The 18,460-nt window shown below is 39.3% G+C and overlaps 2 protein-coding genes across 4 annotated transcripts; both read right to left on the bottom strand.

Moving 5' to 3' along the window:
- Positions 1 to 1,548: 1,548 nt before the first annotated feature.
- Positions 1,549 to 2,004, bottom strand: LOC143847926 (RING-H2 finger protein ATL66-like). Its single transcript, XM_077356708.1, has one exon. It carries the CDS (start codon positions 2,002 to 2,004, stop codon positions 1,549 to 1,551), a length of 456 nt encoding a protein of 151 aa, XP_077212823.1.
- Positions 2,005 to 9,704: 7,700 nt separating this feature from the next.
- ZIP6 (ZIP metal ion transporter family) lies at positions 9,705 to 12,401 on the bottom strand. 3 transcript variants are annotated; one of them, XM_077357995.1, is made up of 3 exons: positions 11,631 to 12,401; positions 9,912 to 10,265; positions 9,705 to 9,871 (listed from the first exon to the last, which is right to left on the bottom strand). In XM_077357995.1, the coding sequence occupies exons 1-2, from the start codon at positions 12,294 to 12,296 to the stop codon at positions 9,951 to 9,953; spliced, it is 981 nt and encodes a 326-aa protein (XP_077214110.1). In that variant the 5' UTR covers positions 12,297 to 12,401; the 3' UTR covers positions 9,705 to 9,871; positions 9,912 to 9,950. The 3 variants fall into 3 exon arrangements, with proteins under 3 accessions (XP_077214110.1, XP_077214109.1, XP_077214108.1); XM_077357994.1 differs by having other exon boundaries at positions 9,705 to 9,863; XM_077357993.1 differs by lacking the exon at positions 9,705 to 9,871 and having other exon boundaries at positions 9,900 to 10,265.
- Between the last annotated feature and the right edge of the window lie 6,059 nt (positions 12,402 to 18,460).

Below are 18,460 nucleotides of genomic sequence, written 5' to 3'. Positions count from 1 at the left end.
TGGCTTAGAACGGTAGACGTTATCTTTTCTCACTTATCTTTTCAACACGTGTCAGGCATCCATCCGTCTCTAGGTATTTCTGACGGCCAAGATAGAAATAATGGGTACTCCGGTGGAAAATAATGGATACGCCGATGGAAATAATGGTTACAGAGTGGGAAATAATGGGTACGCCGACTAAAATAATGTGTACGCCGATGGAAATAATGGTTACAGAGAGGGAAATAATGGGTACGCCAACCGAAATAATGGGTACGCCGATGGAAATAATGGTTGCAGAGGGGGCAATAATGGGTATGCCGGCAGAAATAATGGGTACGCATATAAATAATGGTTACAAAGAGGGGTATAGTGGGTATGCCGGCCGAAATAATGGGTACGCCGATGAAAGTAATGGTTGCAGAGGGGGCAATAATGGGTATGCCGGCGGAAATAATGGGTACGCCGATGGAAATAATGATTACAGAGAGGGGAATAGGAATAATGGGTACGCCGGCGGAAATAATGGGTACTCCGATGGAAATAATGGTTACAGAGAATTGAAGAGAATAATGGTTACAGAGAGGGGTATTATTAAAAAATGCTACCGTTTCATATTGATGTCCACGTGTCGTGGATCCGATAGTCTATTCATATTGGCGACGACCAAGATTTAAAAGAACCTAAGGACTCTGGGATTTCAATCTAAACCAAACTGACTATGCATAGAACCGTTAGCATTCCAAAAAGTTTTTCAATACATGTCAGGCATCCATCTGTCTCTAGGTATCTCCGACGGCCAAGATAGAAACGAACCCAAGGTTCTGTAACTTCTGTCGGATCAAATACCAGACGAACCAAAAGAACCTCGTGAAACACGCCAGTAATGAAAAATGTGGTTGAATGACGTTTCTGTTGATGTCAGAAGGGTATCAGGGTCTTTTTACAAGCCAATTTTGAAGATTAGCCCGTTTTTTATTCTTGTTTTAAAAGGTGCTCGCAATCTGTATTTTCACTAAACATAGGCCCACATTCCGTACTTTTCTCAGACTAAAATCAAACGTCACGCACACGGAGAAAGAGAGAGACTTATAATTGAGTTTATCCATTGGCCCAACGCAAGTGTACAAATGCACAAATCTCAAATAATTGAGAGAGAGAGAGAGAGAGAAGAGTGCAAAACCACACAAAATGAGGAAGTGATATATTCGCCCCCTTTTCTTCCGCAGTCCACCCCATGGAGTTTATGTATGACTCATCTTTTTACACTACAATGTAGTGTCCCGGGTAAGAAAAAATGGCAGATATATCATTTCCCCACACAAAATATCGAAGACAGTAAGAAACCCATGTTCTTTAACCACTGAACAGTATAGTACAGCTGCTACCCCATCTTGCTTCCCATAAAAATATCCAAATTACTGTCCACTTATCCTTCTGTCACACCACCATGTGAAGACACCACAAAATTTTTTTAGGGTTCATCTCTCTAGTCCTGTTTCTTCTTCTTCACCAATATCCAAACAACTCCTTTCTCTTTTCTTCTCCCTCTCTCTCTCTCTCTCAAATTCACACTACAGACTCAGCTAAAGACCCCCTACAAAGAGGGCAACTCGATTGAGTACTTAACCACTTATCAACACACAAAGGATGAAAAGCATGGTTACAATTAGGCAACATCTTCACCTTCTCTTCTTCAATAAAATTACTAAGACATATAGAACACTGCACCTCCTCAGCCGATGACCGGTGTAATTGCACCGGCAAGCTTTCTATAGTCGCCGGATCTAGCCCTGACGACTCTGATCGCCTCTCCGGCAACGGGTTTTGATTGACACGTGTGCGGGCGGCGGCTAATTGCCGGTACCGGCAAACCCATCTCGCGTAGAGGCATAAGAAGGTGAAGAGGAGGAGAATAGCAAAGAGGATTACTATGAGTTGGAGGGTATGGCCGTGGACCTCGAAGCGCTTGTCATCTAGCTCTGTGTAGTGCCAATGGAAGGGTTGAACGTCTTGAGAAGCCATGGTTTATAGTTCTAGGAGGATGGGAGTGAGGTAGAGGATGACATTCTTTGGACCCATATGGTCACAATTGAGTTTCATCTAAGAGGTCCTCCTATTTTGTATGCCAATGGGGAACATGTATATACACCCAACTTGGATATATGCTAGTCGTTGGACGAAATTACCCCGTAGAATGGGATTATTTTACTCCCCAACAGAAAATAAAAGATGGGTTTTTCGGTATTTGGATTGAGCTAAGAAATTTATTGTCATTTTGGGGTTTGACCACGACCCATCACTTTAGCCAACTAATCTGCCCGGCTAAAAACAGGTTGAGATGGACACCGGACTTTAATGGGAATTTTCCTCCTGAGGGTTCCAATCTGATTTTGATGAGTTGGGATATATACACACCCCCCTATAACGTGATTTGACGTAAAGTTGCCTTTTTTTTACGTCAAATCAAGTTATGAGGGGGTGTGCACGTAATGCAGAGAGTGAAAATATCATCAATATCCGTAGGGAAATGATATCAGAACAACCATGTTTTGATATTTTCACTAATACATCTTGTCTTTTAGTATTTAAAGAGCTGTCAAAAGGTTATTAAAGTTCCCAAAGACGCCCTCTCACGAGGCCATTAATAAAGAAACGACAAATTGGGTCGGTGAAAAAAATTAAAACATTGTTGTGCTGATATCACGGGTGCAACTTGACTAAAGCAGAACCCGAATCAGATGGGTTCAACCCGACTTTGGCTCGTGTTGGGTTAGGGTTAACACCTTAGGAATCCCAACATGACCCGTCGTCCTAATTTTATTATGATTATTAAAATCTTTGGGTTATGTAATTTTTTCTGTTTGCCCAGAGCCAACCCAACCCGGCCTGACCCGATTTGAAAATTTTGGTTAGACTTAGACAGATTGGGTTAGGTAAGAGTGGCTAGGGTTGGGTCTGCTTAGGGGTGAGGTAATGCTAGGTTGGACTAGGGTTCACCTCAACTGGACCCAACCAGGCCCGATTTGCACCTCTACTCTTTCTCTCGGCTGTTAGATGGCCTTTTGAGAATTTCAACAGCTATGTATATAATTGCAATAGAGAATGGGGCATATCATTTCCCTATATTTAATGAAGAGAAGGTTGAGCCTGTGATATCTAAAGCCTTCACTTTAACGAAGTGATATTTATTGAAGGAGTTTGCAGGGTTGGTTCTGCATTTATTTAACGATAGAGGGAGAGGCTGAGGTTTAGACAGCTTGGAAGCATACACGGGTACAATGCAGTCATAAAGCATAGTACTTTAGGTTCAATGACCACCTCACGCATTCATTTAGGTGCACATATCTATCTTCACATTCTCAAACCTACTTCATTTCAGGGCACAACATCCAGTCCATTAATTTCGTTGCAGACGCCTTGAATTTAAGTCAATGTTTGGCAGCCATGAAAGTTTCTTCCATGGAATATTGGTTTTTCAATTGGTGGGAGAGGGTAAAGGAGGGATGGAGTGGAATATTAGTGAGATCTGTGCTGGAGTCCAAGCATGTTTGGCAGCCATGAAAAATATTTCCATGGAATATTAGTGGGATCAACTGTGAAAGATAGGCTGAGGGAGAGAGACTTGAGGGGGTGGGAGTGAAGGGAGCATGAAATGTCCCTAAAAACCGTGAAAAAAAACCCAATTTGAAATAGCATATTTTTCACGGTTGGGCCGGTAATTGATTATTTAGTGAAAATATTAGAAACTGACTTGTAAGGCCCCGATCAAATCAGTATTACCTCATTGAGGAGATCAAAGTGATGAGGAGCTGCATAAAAATCTATATATATCATCCCATTAAAAGCCCTAAATGAATGAAGCAAAGAAAAGTGCACATTACACAGCCTAAAGCAAAGAAAAGAGCACATTGTACATAGGCTAAAGCAAAGAAAAGAGCAACTGTCTAGCATGGTACGACCTACAACAAAGAAAAGGAGCACCTTCACTGCTTCAAATAAAGAGGTCAAAGAGAGATCGATCGTCAATTTCATTGGAAAATGACCACAAATTTCAGCTTCCCTGTTCACTTGTTTTCTCGGGAAAGGAAAAGAAAAGGTTTCCCCGAGAATCTAACGTGGCATTAGGAAAAAAAATCCAGGGAAACTGTGCAGGAAAAGGTTTCCCGCGCCTGTTCACGTGCGCAGGAACTGTGCAGGAAAAGGTTTCCCGAGAAACTGCTTGCCCACCTTTTTTCATCAGTTTTCTCGAGAAAGCAAATCCGACTAAAATAGTAGAATTTGGTTTCCCACACTAGTAAGAAAAGAAACATTTCCACATCACTTTTGACAATTTCCATGTCATTATTTGACAGTTTCCACCTAGGCTTGTTATTTTCTCAGGAAAGCAAGTGAACACCAGAATTTTGTCTTGTCAAGAAAAAAAGATGTTGTTTTCCAGGGATTTGCTTTCCCGGAAACGCAAGTGAACAGAGCCTAACAGGCTAACACATGCGTGGAATTCCAATGCGTAGCCTTGGTCACCCACCGGCCACACCCATTATTACTTCATCAAAACAAAGAACATGTTTGGGTCCAGTTAAAAGAATATTATGGAAAATAATATTTTTCATGGAAAATTAAATTTTCAAAGAAACCCAATATGTGGGTTATACATATAGATATCACTATACTAAAAATTGCCAAAATAAACCTAGATAAGCAATTTGAAAATTAATTAGACGCACTGCCCTAGAAACCCCTAGACAGGCGCACATTAGTCCGCGCAATGATGAATCACGGGTAGAATACAAGACATATACACAATAAAAGGATGAATATGATAAAAAAGTTAATATGGCCAAAAGTGTGTAGTTTAATGTTCGAATTTTTAATCTCAGCTGACGATCTTGATCTATGACAATCCATCAAACGAGACCATGTTGGCAGCCATGAAAATTTTCTCCATGGAATATTGTTTTGTCAAGTGCTGGGTGGGAGAGGACCAAGGAAGGTGGAAACTAAGAGAATTGAGAGGGGATGATCGAGTGGGACTGGAGAGAGGGTGAGAAGTGGCTGAAAAGCTCTCCTGACTCATGTCTTCTGATTTCTCACCCCGTCCCAGTCTCCATACTCCTCTCTCAACATTTCCATGAAAAAAAAAATCATGGTTGCCAAATGTGGCCTTAGCATCAATTCATCAACTTTCTTTTATTATTATATCAATTTCCTTGTTCACTAGATGTTTAATCTGCAGTCCAATAATATGTTTTGGCCTCAAAACGGGTTTTCAAAATCCAAGACAAGCTTCTTTTATCATTATATCTTGAGACGACTTAAGCTTGAATAATATCCAAACCTAGAAGAAATGTTGACGGATCTCATGGATTGAAGTCCATTAATTGCCAGTTCTGAATTTGAAAAACCTAAGGACTCATATCACAAAGAATATCAACTATATTATTTTGGAAAAATCATTAAAAAAATGCAAAGTTTATGCGAAATTGTGAACAAAGGGTATTGATTTGAAATTTATAAAAAAAGGTGTTGTAGAATATGGCTTTTAGGACAAATATACCCCTCCTACCTCTTTTTTCTCTCTACCTTTTTACACCTATTCCTATGCACTTATTACCTTCTCACCTACCACATTCTTCTTCCTCAAGACTTTTCTAACGTGGAAAACTCCATGGAAGGGTTTTGAAGGTTGCCATTTACAACAGGGTTTGGTAATCATGAGGGTTTATTCATGATAAACTTATCGAAGCAATTTTACAAAATGCAAAGAAAATGAATTTTGAGCTTAAAACTGAATTTTGTTGTTTTCCTCATTTTCAAGATAAATTCATTTTCTTTGCATTTTTTTATTCTAAAACATCAAAATCAAGCTTCAATTTATGGTTGCCTGCATGACACTAATATCACAATGTATATCCCTATTATCCTTCCAATTTTTACTCAATTTGAAAATAAAAATCTTTGGAATTATCCCTATTCTACTGGCTTCCGTCCGAAGTCCGAACAAAACTTCGGACTTCCGAACAAACGTTCGGACTTCCGACGGAAGACAGTCAAACTTTGTAGTTCGGTAATTGTCATATGTTAGTGCATATTTTGGTATTTTTTGTAATTTTAATACTGTGCTTCCATTTTTTCGTAATTTTTCATTTTAATACTTTTCATTTTAATACTATTTTTTGCAAGTAATGATCACTATTTTTTGCAATTATGCTTTTGCTAGCCACCTTTGCACCCATATTACTTCTGCCAATCTTTGCATCAAAGGATGGGCCACAAGCCGAGAAGTTGCCTCGGCAAAGGTGGCTAGCAAATTCCCATACAAAAAAGGGAAATGTTATCCACACTACTGTATTTTGATGAGGGCACTTCTCATTTAATTAAAAGTACGGTATGGCCCCCCATAGGATGATCCAAAGCGTCAATTAGATGGGCCACAGCCTAAATTGGTTGTGTCCTAAAAACCATTTCCATAGGTTGATCCTAACCCTCCGATCTATAGAGGGTTAGGACCAACCCTCTAACATTCTGATCAGAGGGTTAGGATAAACCTACAGAAATGCTTTTTGGGGCACAACCTATTTAGGCTGTGGCCCATCTAATGGACGGTCTGGATCATCCTATGGTGCGGGCCATACCGTTCTTTTAATAAAGTGAGGAGTGTCCTCATCAAAATACAGTAATGTGGATAACATTTCCCAAAAACATCTTAAAAAATAAGGCAAAAATCCGGGTGACACACGGGTCGACCCCGCCCGTACGGGCCCGACGTGGGAACCACATTTTCTACCTCGGAACCACTAGGGAACCAAATTTTATACATCGGACCCACTAGGGAACCACATTTTATACCCTGGAACCACTAGGGAACCACATTTTCTACCCCGGAACCACTAGAGAACGACATTTTATACCCCGGAACCACTAAGGAACCACTACGAAACCACATTTTATACCCCAGAACCATTACGGAACCACATTTTATACCTCAGAACCACTATGGAACCACATTTTATACATCGGAACCATTAGGGAACCACATTTTATACCCTCGAACCACTACCGAAACACATTTTATGCCTCGGAAACATTAGGGAACCACATTTTCTACCCCGGAACCACTAGGGAAACACATTTTATACCTCGGAACCACTAAGGAACCACATTTTCTACCTCGGAACCACTAGGGAACCACATTTTCTACCCCAGGACCACTAGGGAACCACATTTTTTACCCCGGAACCACTAGGGAACCACATTTTATACCTCGGAACCACTACGGAACCACATTCTATAAGCCGGAACCACTACGGAACCACATTTTATACCCCGGAACCACTACGGAACCACATTTTATACTTCAGAACCACTAGGGAACCACATTTTATACCCCGAAACCACTAGGGAACCACATTTTCTACTCCGGAACCACTAGGGAACCACATTTTATACCCCGGAACCACTAGGGAACCACATTTTCTACCCCGGAACCACTAGGGAACCACATTTTATATCTCGGAACTACTAGGGAACCACATTTTCTACCCCGGAACCACTACGGAACCACATTTTATACCTTAGAACCACTAGGGAACCACATTTTATACCCCGGAACCATTAGGGAAGTACATTTTATACCCCGGAACCATTAGGAGGGGTATATTTGTCCTAAAAGCCATCTTCTCTCACCTAACAACACTTCTTTTATAATTTTTAAACCACTACCCTTTATTCACAATTTAGACAAAACTTTGCATTTTTTTAATAATTTTCCCTATTATTTTTTATGGAAAGTTTTTCAAAAATCGTGTTATGTTTCTCAAATGACATGTGGATGGCTTTTTATTTGATTTTACGTGCATCTTGCATTGTACGACAAAAAGGACCAAAATGACTACTTTAATTTTTGTTTTGTTTTTTCATCTCCACCACTGCCAAGTGCCAACCGATCCACGGATTCTTCTTTTTGGATCTGTTTTAGGGACCATAGCAGAAGGCATTTTGCGGTGGGCTGTTCCATGTGAGAGCAGCCACCTCAGGTAGATTTTGTCTTATTCATTTAATTCATCTGAGGTGGCTGCTCTCACATGCAACAGCCCAACATCAAAATGCCTTCTATGATGGTCACTAGCAAATTCCCAAAAAGAATTTAGTGTATATTTTTACTACTAGTCTGTGTTTTCAGCAAAGAAGGTGGGCAACTTATATAGTGGCGATTCGGTGGCTAATGTAGGCGATGATCGACCAATGGAGGCTGTGACCTGTGAATGGGTTATAGAGTTCAATGAGAGAAATGTAAAATGGTGGGCCACACCCTATGCATGATGGTGGCCCACCACTTAGAAACATGAGGTGTAAAATGGCGCCCCCCACCCATGCTAGGCATTGTTATAAAATGTTGGGCCCCCCAACCTATCAAAAAAAAAAAAAAAAAAACGTTGGGCCCCACGCCATCATATCGTTGAGGTGTAAAATAGTGGGCCCGGCAATATACATGGTTTGGGTAAAGATTGGTTGACCTTTCAGATTTAAGAGTCAAATGAAGGCCCCCAGCCATACTATATGCTTAGCCATAAAATGTTGGGCCCCCCACCCTATCATTTAAGAGTAAAATGTCTGTGGTGCTTTAGTTTTGGGTGTGCAACCCACTAGCATGTAGGGGTCAATCTGTGGCTTTTTCAGTTGCAGTCTACACGTAGATCACACTAAAATAAAATTGGGCTGCCCACGCAAGCAAGTTTTTAAGCTTTTGCCGTCTCAATTTCTACATAGCTTTATACTTTGCTTCATCGAGTTTATTTGTGACTAATCATTTTAGTTCTAAGATCAGTTTTAAATTATGGACGACCATGGTATATAAAAAATAATCTAAGGTCCACTTCTCTTTAGATTTTGAGTCCAAAACTGATTCTTGGACTCAAAATTAAGACTCTATGTTTTGGATTGGAAAATGATACGTTCGCCCCTTTCTCTTACTTGGGCCACCCCCTTGTAGTGTAAAAGTTTAGTCATAAATACACTAGATGGGGCTTACACACGGAAGAAAAAAGGGGCAACTATAACATTTCCCTTGGATTTTGAGAACTGATATTGACTCCTGATTATTGGATACAAATTTACATTCTGTTCTCAAATTGATTATTAGACTCAAAATTCCGTTTACTTTTGAGTCCAATAATCACTTTTGTAATCGCAATTGGTTCTCAAAAATCAAAATAAGACAGGGCCTGAAGGCAACTTTGAGTCTAATAATCAGTCTTGGACTCAAAATTAATTATCAAAATCTTAAGTCTCCATCGAAGCTTGTGGCACAAAGCACCTGGGGCCATTTGGATACATGGATTTTATAAGCTAAAACCTTGAATTTACAAGTTAAAACCTGAATTTCGTTAGCTAAAACCTGGATTTTATTGGAAATTTCATTCATAAAGACCCCTATTAGTCATTCGTTTTGGCTTTGGATCTCCAGCTCCACGTAAACCTACACACAGGAGAAGGCCTAGCCAATTCAACCGGACCCTGCTCATATAATTAGGGACTGTGAGACTAATGCTGTATCAAGTTAAAACCTAGATTTTGTCAGCTAAAACCTGGATTTTCCAATCGTGAAAATATATAATCCACAGGTTTTAGCTTATAAAATTCAGGTTTTAGCTTGTAAAAACCAGGTCTTAATAATTTTGGATTATAAAAACCATGCATCTAAAAGGAGTTTCGTACGACTTGCGTCAGGCATATTACTTTCTTTTAATTAATCTCAGCCACTTCCAAAAAGTGAATCACATGGAGGTTCCCCATGTCACGAGCTATCTTGTTCTACTAAAATACATCTTGAGAGAGAACCTTGTCCTACTAGAAAAATAGAGAGAGAGAGAGAGAGAGAGAGAGAGAGAGAGAGAGAGAGAGAGAGAGAGAGAGAGAGAGAGAGAGAGAGATTGCTTGTACAGTGGCATGTTATCTATAAGAACAAACAATTAAGCCCAGAGAGCAAGCACAGACATTGAAGCAGACCCAAGAACAAGGCAGATGTAAGCACTCTTCTTCATCCATGAAATGGAACTCATCAGTTTGTTGTGGAAGAAATCAACAGCTATAAGATCCACAAGACCCATATAAATAAGTATACCTGAAGACAGAGACCCCAAAAGCCCTTCCAATATTAGAGCTTTGGGGCTACTATCGTCGTACCCAGTTATGTAGAAAACCAGCATTCCTAACAGAATCCCCAACGGAGTCGTCACCGCGAACATCACGCACATATACGCTGTCGTCGCAAAATTAAAACCCGCCTATAAATCAACAGAAAAATCATCATTATAAACAGATAGTTTTGAAGCTAAATATGATCATCTGCAGATTCTGATTATACTGGTTCTATAAAAGATATGGTTAATTGCCAACCCCAACTGGTTTGGGACAAAGGCTTAGTTGAGTTGAGTTGAGTTCTTAGATGGCTGGACTACTAAAAGGGGTTTATTGATATTATAATCTTGTGTTTCTAATATTTAAATAGAAAAAATCTAATCACATAAGATATATGAGAGTATCTTCTTAGAAAATGTTGTTAAAAATACATATACTTCACAGTACACTATTTGTAGGTTCAGCAATGGAGAAGCTGATATTAGCCTTATGACTGACGTTTTAACTGTTCGAAAATGTTTTAGTTTTGATCATCATTATCATATATCCAAGCTTGAGTACTGATGATCTCCTTTCCGAGTCAAGCCTTTACCATTGTCACAGGCACAAGCATTGAGATGGAGACGGATTAACTGTAACTTTCTGCTTTTCTTATTTGTATAGAATTTCAGATAATGAAAAATTTCGTAACTTTTATAGTCAAGAAAACTCTGGTTCAATCCATCCATCTCTTGGCCCAAATTACTCTAAACATAGATAAAATACCTTTGTTAGAAACAATCAAAAGAAAATTTCCGTTTTTACGTAATCAAAAGGGAAATTAAGTGTTTTCCAGACCAAAAAAAGAGGGTGGTTGTGATAGACATATTTTCTAATACTTAATATTCTCTAATATCTTATATAAAATGATGCAACCAAGAATATAAAATATAAGATCACCAATTGTAATCACAGCTCTGCCTCACAGCATGTCCTGAATTCAGAACCCAAAAACTCCTTGGTATTAAAAATCATTCGTACGGCCAACCCAAAAGAAGGACCACATGAGCGCGAGTACAGTCACGAATAGAGAGGATGACATCAACTCTTAACAGATAAATTTTTTTGGAGTAATTGGTTGTAGATTAAGATTTTGTAGTAATTGGTTGTTTCACAGCTACACAAATGGCTTAGTTGATATTCCCCTGTTTTGCATATGTGCAATTGGGGTTAGTCTTCATGGGGATTAGAAATCCTTGTATTAAGTTGTTCTTGGGATTGATTGACCATCCTACTTGTATAGTGTAACCCTACCCAGACCTTAAGATTTTGGAGTAATTCGTTGTATCACAGCTACAAAGAAAAAGGGCATCATTGATATTCCCCTATTTTAAAGATCTTCAGATGGGGGTAGTCTTCATGGGATTATACCAAGCATAACCAAGAACAAAATAAACCCTAGCTTAGTAAAAAAAAAAACACCCTATTCAGAAATAAGAACTGATTTTGATGGGATCCAAGAAAACAATTACCTGAGCAATGCATCCACCAAGACCCATCCCTTCAAAAATCTGATGAAAAGCCAAAGCCACAACCAAAGGTCTAATAGTACACTTATTCTGAGACATCCCCAAAGTAACCCCAATAATAACCGAATGAAAAATAATCCCAATTTCAAGAACCTGAGAAACCAATCTCTGTTTCAATTTCGTCAATTCATCCACCTGAGAATCATGACAAGCAACAACCACTCTCGAATCCAATTGGACCTCAATTTTCTTAGCCGGATCCTCAGATCCAACCGGAGTATAATCGGGCTTTTCCGCATGTGAACTCGCGGCGATATCGACTAGAAGGGCCATTAGGGTTCCGATCATGGCGATGAAGCCGGAAAAGGGGAAATCCTTCCAAGGGTGGAGGGATGCCACCTGGCAGTCGGCTAGGGCTTGGAAAGCGTCAGGGAGGACGTGGACGAGTGAGGTGGAGAGAATTACGCCGGCGGCGAAACATTTTATGAGGAGGATCGCGTTGGAGTAGAAGGGTTTTCCATGGAAAATGTGAGCGAGCATGACCGGTGATGAGATTCCGACGACGCTTGTGATGAAGATTACGGCTATGGCTATGAGTTTTAGGTGGGCCGCGGCTGGACCGTCTCGGCATGATAGGGTTCGGGCTGCATCGGTGGTGCACCCCGCCATGGATGTGATATAGTCTTTAGGTCTCTGTTTTTTTGTGTGTGTGGTGGTGGAGAAAAAGGAAGGGAGATTGGGGTTAGAAAAAGAGGCGTACGTGAGTTTGGGTCTTTTGGGAAGCTTCCACACGGATGCATTGTGTGGAAGAAAAGGAAGGGAAAAAAGGACTTGCTGGTGGAAAATGAGATTTATCTAAACCGTCCATCTGATGGACCATCAAATGGACGGTTTGGATCATCCCATAGTGCTAAAAGAGGGGGTGGGACGGGTAAGGAAAGGGGAAGACTGTATCATTTCCCAAAATATTTTGTGAAGATAATTGGTTTCCTCTAGGCTTCACTTTAATCGGATGATATAGACCTTTGATTAAGTATGATGAAAAAAATGTTACTAAAAATGTCTTTTAAGCCGTTGATTTTTGCAAGACTTAATTTAGTGAATGAGATCTCCATTGGCTTGATCACCTTGCTCTATGCCTATAGATAGATGGTCCCGATCATTGTATATATGTCATCGATTGTATTCGTTCATGATCATCTATTAGATCAACGGTTGCGATCTCTTTTCTTTTCTTTTCGTCTGGCCAATGGGAGCAATCCAAGTCGTTGAATGAGATTGGTGCGTGGTGGTACTATGTGAAAGATTGGTAGGTTAGATTTTAAATGATTGGCCCCACCACAAGCCAATTTCATGTTCACACTCGTTTTATTTGTTTATTTGCATGAAAAAAGATTGTGGGCCTCATATTTTTAAGGGTGATAAAATTTTCACCCCCTGCAGTACTTGCACACCCCCCTTATAACGTGATTTGAGATAAAGTTGCCCCTTGTCACGTCAAATCAGGTTATAAGGGGGTGTACACGTAATGGAGAGGGTGAAAATATCATCTCCCTTATTTTTTTTATTAGTCTTTTTCTATATCGTACCTTTTAATGGTGACAAACTATTGGAAATGACAAAGGCAAAAAGACTTCTCTTCATTTGATCAAATTGTGGGCCCACCGACAAACCATTTAATTGTTGAAAAATTCTAAATTGAAGGTTAGCTGTTAGACTATTTCTTAACAGCCACTTTTTTCGGCCAATGTGTGCCACGTGGGCAGGATCGAATCCAAATAATGTGGGCCCATACGCGAATCCAAACACTACCAAAAAATCATCCAAATAATGTGGGCCCACATTATTTGGATGATCCAAAGCGTTCATTTGATGGGTCCTGACATAGATAGGGTGTGCCCAAAAAATCAGCTCCATCGGATCATCCTAACCCTTTAATATATGGACGAACCTTCAGCTGAGGGGGCAAACCTTAAACAAATTGAAACTACAAGGGTGTATTTGTCACGTTTTAAACTATAGGGGTGGAAGTGGATGTGTCAGAAACTAGAGGGGGTGTAAATGTAATATTCCCTTAATTTAAAGTGTTGTTGGTTTATTTAAATTGAAGAGAATTTTCTATTGAGTGTGGCCACATTCGCAATATGCAATTTCACAAGGTGGACCGCATTATGAATGCACTATCGAATTCACAATGTGCAAAAGTTACTGAATTCCATCATACATACTTAACTTTAGTAGTTTTAATATTAAACTTGCCCTAATTTAGCTCCAATAATTGAAAACAATCTATTTGTCTCATTGTGAAGAGTCTGTGTGTACACGCGGCAGTGAACATTCTATTCGATTCCTTTTCAGCGTACCTTTCATTACCTACTTTCTGAGTAGGTCAATCCATTCCAAATTCAACTCTGGGGCTTAAGGTTTGGGGAGGGAAGATGGAGGAAACTTCAAAGAGAGAGAAGAATGGTCATAGAAACAAAAAAGTGGGAAGGTAAAATGCTGTTTGTTGTTTTGGGGTTGAGTTTATATTTTTGTGTTATGAAATTACCATTCATTAATAAACATAAATGAACGGAAATATAAAGGGGCTGTTTGGATACGTAGATTTTAGAATCCAGGTTTTAGTTTGAAAACTTGTGAGCAATGAATTCGGTACAATCCATTATCCTGAATTTTAAGTAAGGAATCCAGGTTTTAAATATCTTGATAAATCTTGGAATTTCAGTACTAATTCTTTGATACTTTTACAAGAGGATCATTGTGTGCTTAAAGAGAGCACTTACATGATAAACATAGAATCAAATTAAGATAGTTACGGAGGGAAAGAATCGTAATCAAATCTATTTTCTAATCTCTCTTGCTTGCCTCTTCTATCCATTGCCTAATTTATCTAGTTGCTTCATCTAGCCAACTTACCCAATCTACCTCCAAGGTTACCCAATCTACCTCCAAGATCTTAACCCAATCCAACCGTTGGATCCTACATATTCTAACACTCCCCAATCCTGAGATTTCTAAAACCTAGAAACACAAGACGATGTGCTACTCTCTCACTCCTCGGAAAGAAGTGCGAGAAATTAGAAAACAACCGACGGTCTCCTTCTCTTGTATCCCATCTAGAATTTTAAGGAAATCCAAGATTCTAAAATCCACGAATCCAAACGGCCTCAAAGGGGTGTTTTCTTACATGGGTACCCTCCATTCGGATGTAGGACGCTCCATATTTTTTGACTACGTGTAACTCACGAAACAAAATAATTTCGGACATTAGGATATGATATGGATCCAATGGATATGTTCCCATCCAGAAGTTGTGCCCAAATCCTGTTCATTAATGATCGGATCTGGAACCATCTGGGTCAATTGACGCCCTTACATGGAGGTGTAAGTGGAGGGAGGGCCATAATATGTTCTCAATTTCCCCAAATTATCATACAAAATCCTATGTGATTAAACAGACGAGTCGAATCCAATTTCTGAGCTAGAACTCCATGTTGCTAGGATATTTTTCCATGACTTGGTTGTGAAAACAATCTGACAAACTACTGATTTAATCTGTTTATCTACCAAATTTGCGATGATACGCTTATGTTTTTTTTTTTGGTGGTAGATAAGCTGGGATTGAACCTAGACCTCAAGGTTGGGATACAAAGCCTCAACCAATTGAGAAATAGGCCCAAGACCTACATACGACATTCTTGTTAACTTTGACTAGAGGTGAAGGATAAAGGGCGGTTACATGACATTTTGGGCTGGAAGAGGGAAGAATAAAGGGTCAAAACATAAAATATAATAAAAATTTGGTTAGTTTTTTTTTTTTTTGTTTGTTTGGCATTCAATGGGTGGCACCAGATTTGGACTCAATTGAGAATTTCATGCTAAGATCGATCACTAGATGTCTTGGCTATATAGGAAAGGTTCCTTGGCGTCATCCCTTTTGTGATTATGTGGGAAATTTTGCTAGAGAAAAAGATCGAATCTTCAAGTAAAAATGCTCCCTTTCGTATTTTTCGCTTTGAAAATCATATTCAGCATGGCACTACTGGACACATCAGGACATATAAGTTTGGGGATACTCAATGGACTGCACTGTAACATGGAGTTCTAGCTCAGAAATTGGATTCAACTCGTCTGCTTAATGCCCCCATGGAGTTCTAGACGAATTTGGAAGGTACCGTATCAAAGAAGACGTGTCAGCTATGTGGAAACTGTTATTATAAACATTAACTTAATGATAGCTTTGGATCTTGGGCATTGAAAATCAAAGAAAAACTTGAATTAACGAGATGAGTTAGAAGTACCTTTCACCAGGGCCGTTGCCTTGAAGCTTGAAATTGGACGAAGCCTTTGTACTTTTCCGAGCACAATGATGACTCGAAAACACCCCTTGATCTTCTCGTCCTCATCCCCATCCCTAGGCTTATGGGAAACCTCTCATTTGATGTGTTTTTCTAGAAAAAGAAAGAACACTTAATAGTGAGAGGAGGAGGGACCAAGAGTCTAGATTTATAGGCTATGAAGCTCCCATAATACTTCTAAAAACAGCAGAAATTCGTTTGGCTTCTTTAGCACAAGATTAGCATGTTTCTTTAGTGCTAACTTGCCTTTTAAGAAGTTACCAAATATGTTGATTAGTATCCTTTATGCAAAGGATTGCCTAATGCAAGGCCACAAACAAGGTTAGAAGGTTTCAAAGATAGACACTTCTAACAGAAACCTCCTCTACCTAATGCCCCAAACTTAATGTTGACAGTTGCTCCTTTTGGTAACCTGGGCAAAGAGGGAATCAAAGGTGTATTTAGAGACCATAATGGCATCATTATTTATACATTTTTCAGGAGCCTGAGGTCCATTCTCTTCACCCGGCATGAGCATCTTTAGGGACCAAATTGAAGGTGAATTAGACGTGGAGGGTGCTTCTTCTCATGTTATATCTTGGGCCAAGGGAATAGCATTGATCCTTGAAGATTAGCCAAGTTCTTAGAGGAGACTTGTGCTATGCATGATGATCTTTTCTTCATCTCCGGAAGTTTACTAATAAACACAACGATTATCCGGAAGTTTTATGAGGTTGTGGATGCATAGGGTGAGCCTTATGTTGGGGAGATGGTAATTTTTGCCACAACTTGAGGATGGGAGAAAATGCAATGGAACTGTATCAAGAGGGAATTTGTGATCAAAGAGACTGAGCTAGATGAGTATTTACACCCATTTTTGAAATTAGGATAAGAATGGTCATGTGAAACCGAATCATTCGTTAGTTAGTGATTAGTTGGATTTGGGACAATCATCCACCAAGGGCAATTTCTCTAAAAGTAAGAATAATAATAGTTATATTCAACGAATTGAGATTTGAAATTCGAAATGAGTAGTTGAAGACAGTTATGATAGGTTTCCTACTAAAAACGGTAGTTATGGACAGTGACGGAGCCAAGGGGGGCAATTGCCCTCAATTTTTTTAATTAGGCTTAAATCGATAGATTTACTTTGATTTTTTTGCGTAAAGTTACCCCCTAATTTCGGGATTTTTTCTTAAATAGGTATCTCTGTTAGTTTGATTTTTTCCGTAAAGTTGCCCCTTTATTTTCGGTATTTTTTTTTCCTTAAATCAGTTCCTAAACTCTCTCTCTCTTTAGTTTTATTTTTCCTTAAAGTTGCCCCCTTTATTAAATCAGTTCTCTCTCTCTCTCTCTCTCTCTCTCATTGTTTACGTAAAGTTGCCCCATCCCCCTTAATTTCAGAATTTTTCTTAAATTGGTTTCAAAATTATCAGTTCTCTCACTCTCCATTACTTAGCAAATCTGGATAAGTGGCTTACAGAATGGCCACCCTAGCTACGAGATGTTATATGCTATGTAAGTAATTATGAGATTTTACATGTTCTGTGCACCTAAAATCTAAAGTACACTATTATTATTATTTTTTAAAGTATTGTGGCCCACTTCATAGATGTTCCAAATTGTTCATTCGTTGGGCCACATCATAAAGAGACTACACCTCGTAAATCACCTCCATTGGATGATCCTAATCTTCCTATCTACGATGGGATTGTTCGTTATAAAAACCTATATAGATCTGAGGGTTTGGATCATCCAATGGAGATTATTTATGCGGTGCATCTTATATATGTTGTGGCCTAACAAATGAACGGTTTGGATAATCTTATGATGTGGGCCTATAGTATATTTGAAAAAAACTAGACTTCACGCACACTCAACATATAAAATCTCAGTTAAAACACTAAAATTTTGGGTGATGCTATACGTAGGTGTAAAATAGTGGGCCACACACATCATGAGGTGTAAATAGTGGGCCCCATAACAGAGTGGTAAATTGTGGGTTCCACCTTATGCATGGGTTAGGGGAAGATGACAGGCCCCACCTATCAAAACATAGAGTGTAAAATGGTGGGCCCCAACATGCTATAGCAACCATTCTTTGCCCCCCTTATGGACGGCTCCGCCCCTGGTTATGGACGGCTTCCATGGAAAAACTATATAAATAGATAACTACATCTAGAGAAGAGGTATTTAACCATTCAACATATCTTAATTTACTTTATCTTAGTTTTTACCTTAGTTTTAGTTATCTTACTTTTTAAATTTACTCAAGGATAAGAATTTTAGAAGAAATTGAATCATCATAATTAGAAATTTCAAGAAGGGCTGTCAACAGACCCAATTACCCCATTGAATCTGCCTATGTCTATGCTAGGATCCATTTTAATCCTAACTCAGGAGGGTCCTACTCAGTTGGATCCGTGGATCATAATTTCTGTCTGTGTCATATTTCCGTTAGGAATCAAAGCATCCATCAGAGTGTCCTAGGTT

Source organism: Tasmannia lanceolata, unplaced genomic scaffold, assembly GCF_043159265.1.
Source record: "Tasmannia lanceolata isolate RefF3 unplaced genomic scaffold, GAP_Taslan_0.1 ptg000016l, whole genome shotgun sequence".
Lineage (NCBI taxonomy): Eukaryota > Viridiplantae > Streptophyta > Magnoliopsida > Canellales > Winteraceae > Tasmannia > Tasmannia lanceolata.
This window is presented reverse-complemented; position numbering and strand designations above follow the sequence as displayed.

What these genes read in the sequence shown, in the direction of transcription:
- ZIP6 (XM_077357995.1), bottom strand. Translation starts at nt 12,296, where the DNA reads ATGGCGGGGTGCACCACCGATGCAGCCCGAACCCTATCATGCCGAGAC. An exon ending in TTGGTGGATGCATTGCTCAG is followed by an intron (nt 10,266 to 11,630) that starts GTAATTGTTTTC and finishes GTTGATTTATAG; the next exon opens with GCGGGTTTTAATTTTGCGAC.
- LOC143847926 (XM_077356708.1), bottom strand. Translation starts at nt 2,004, where the DNA reads ATGGCTTCTCAAGACGTTCAACCCTTCCATTGGCACTACACAGAGCTA.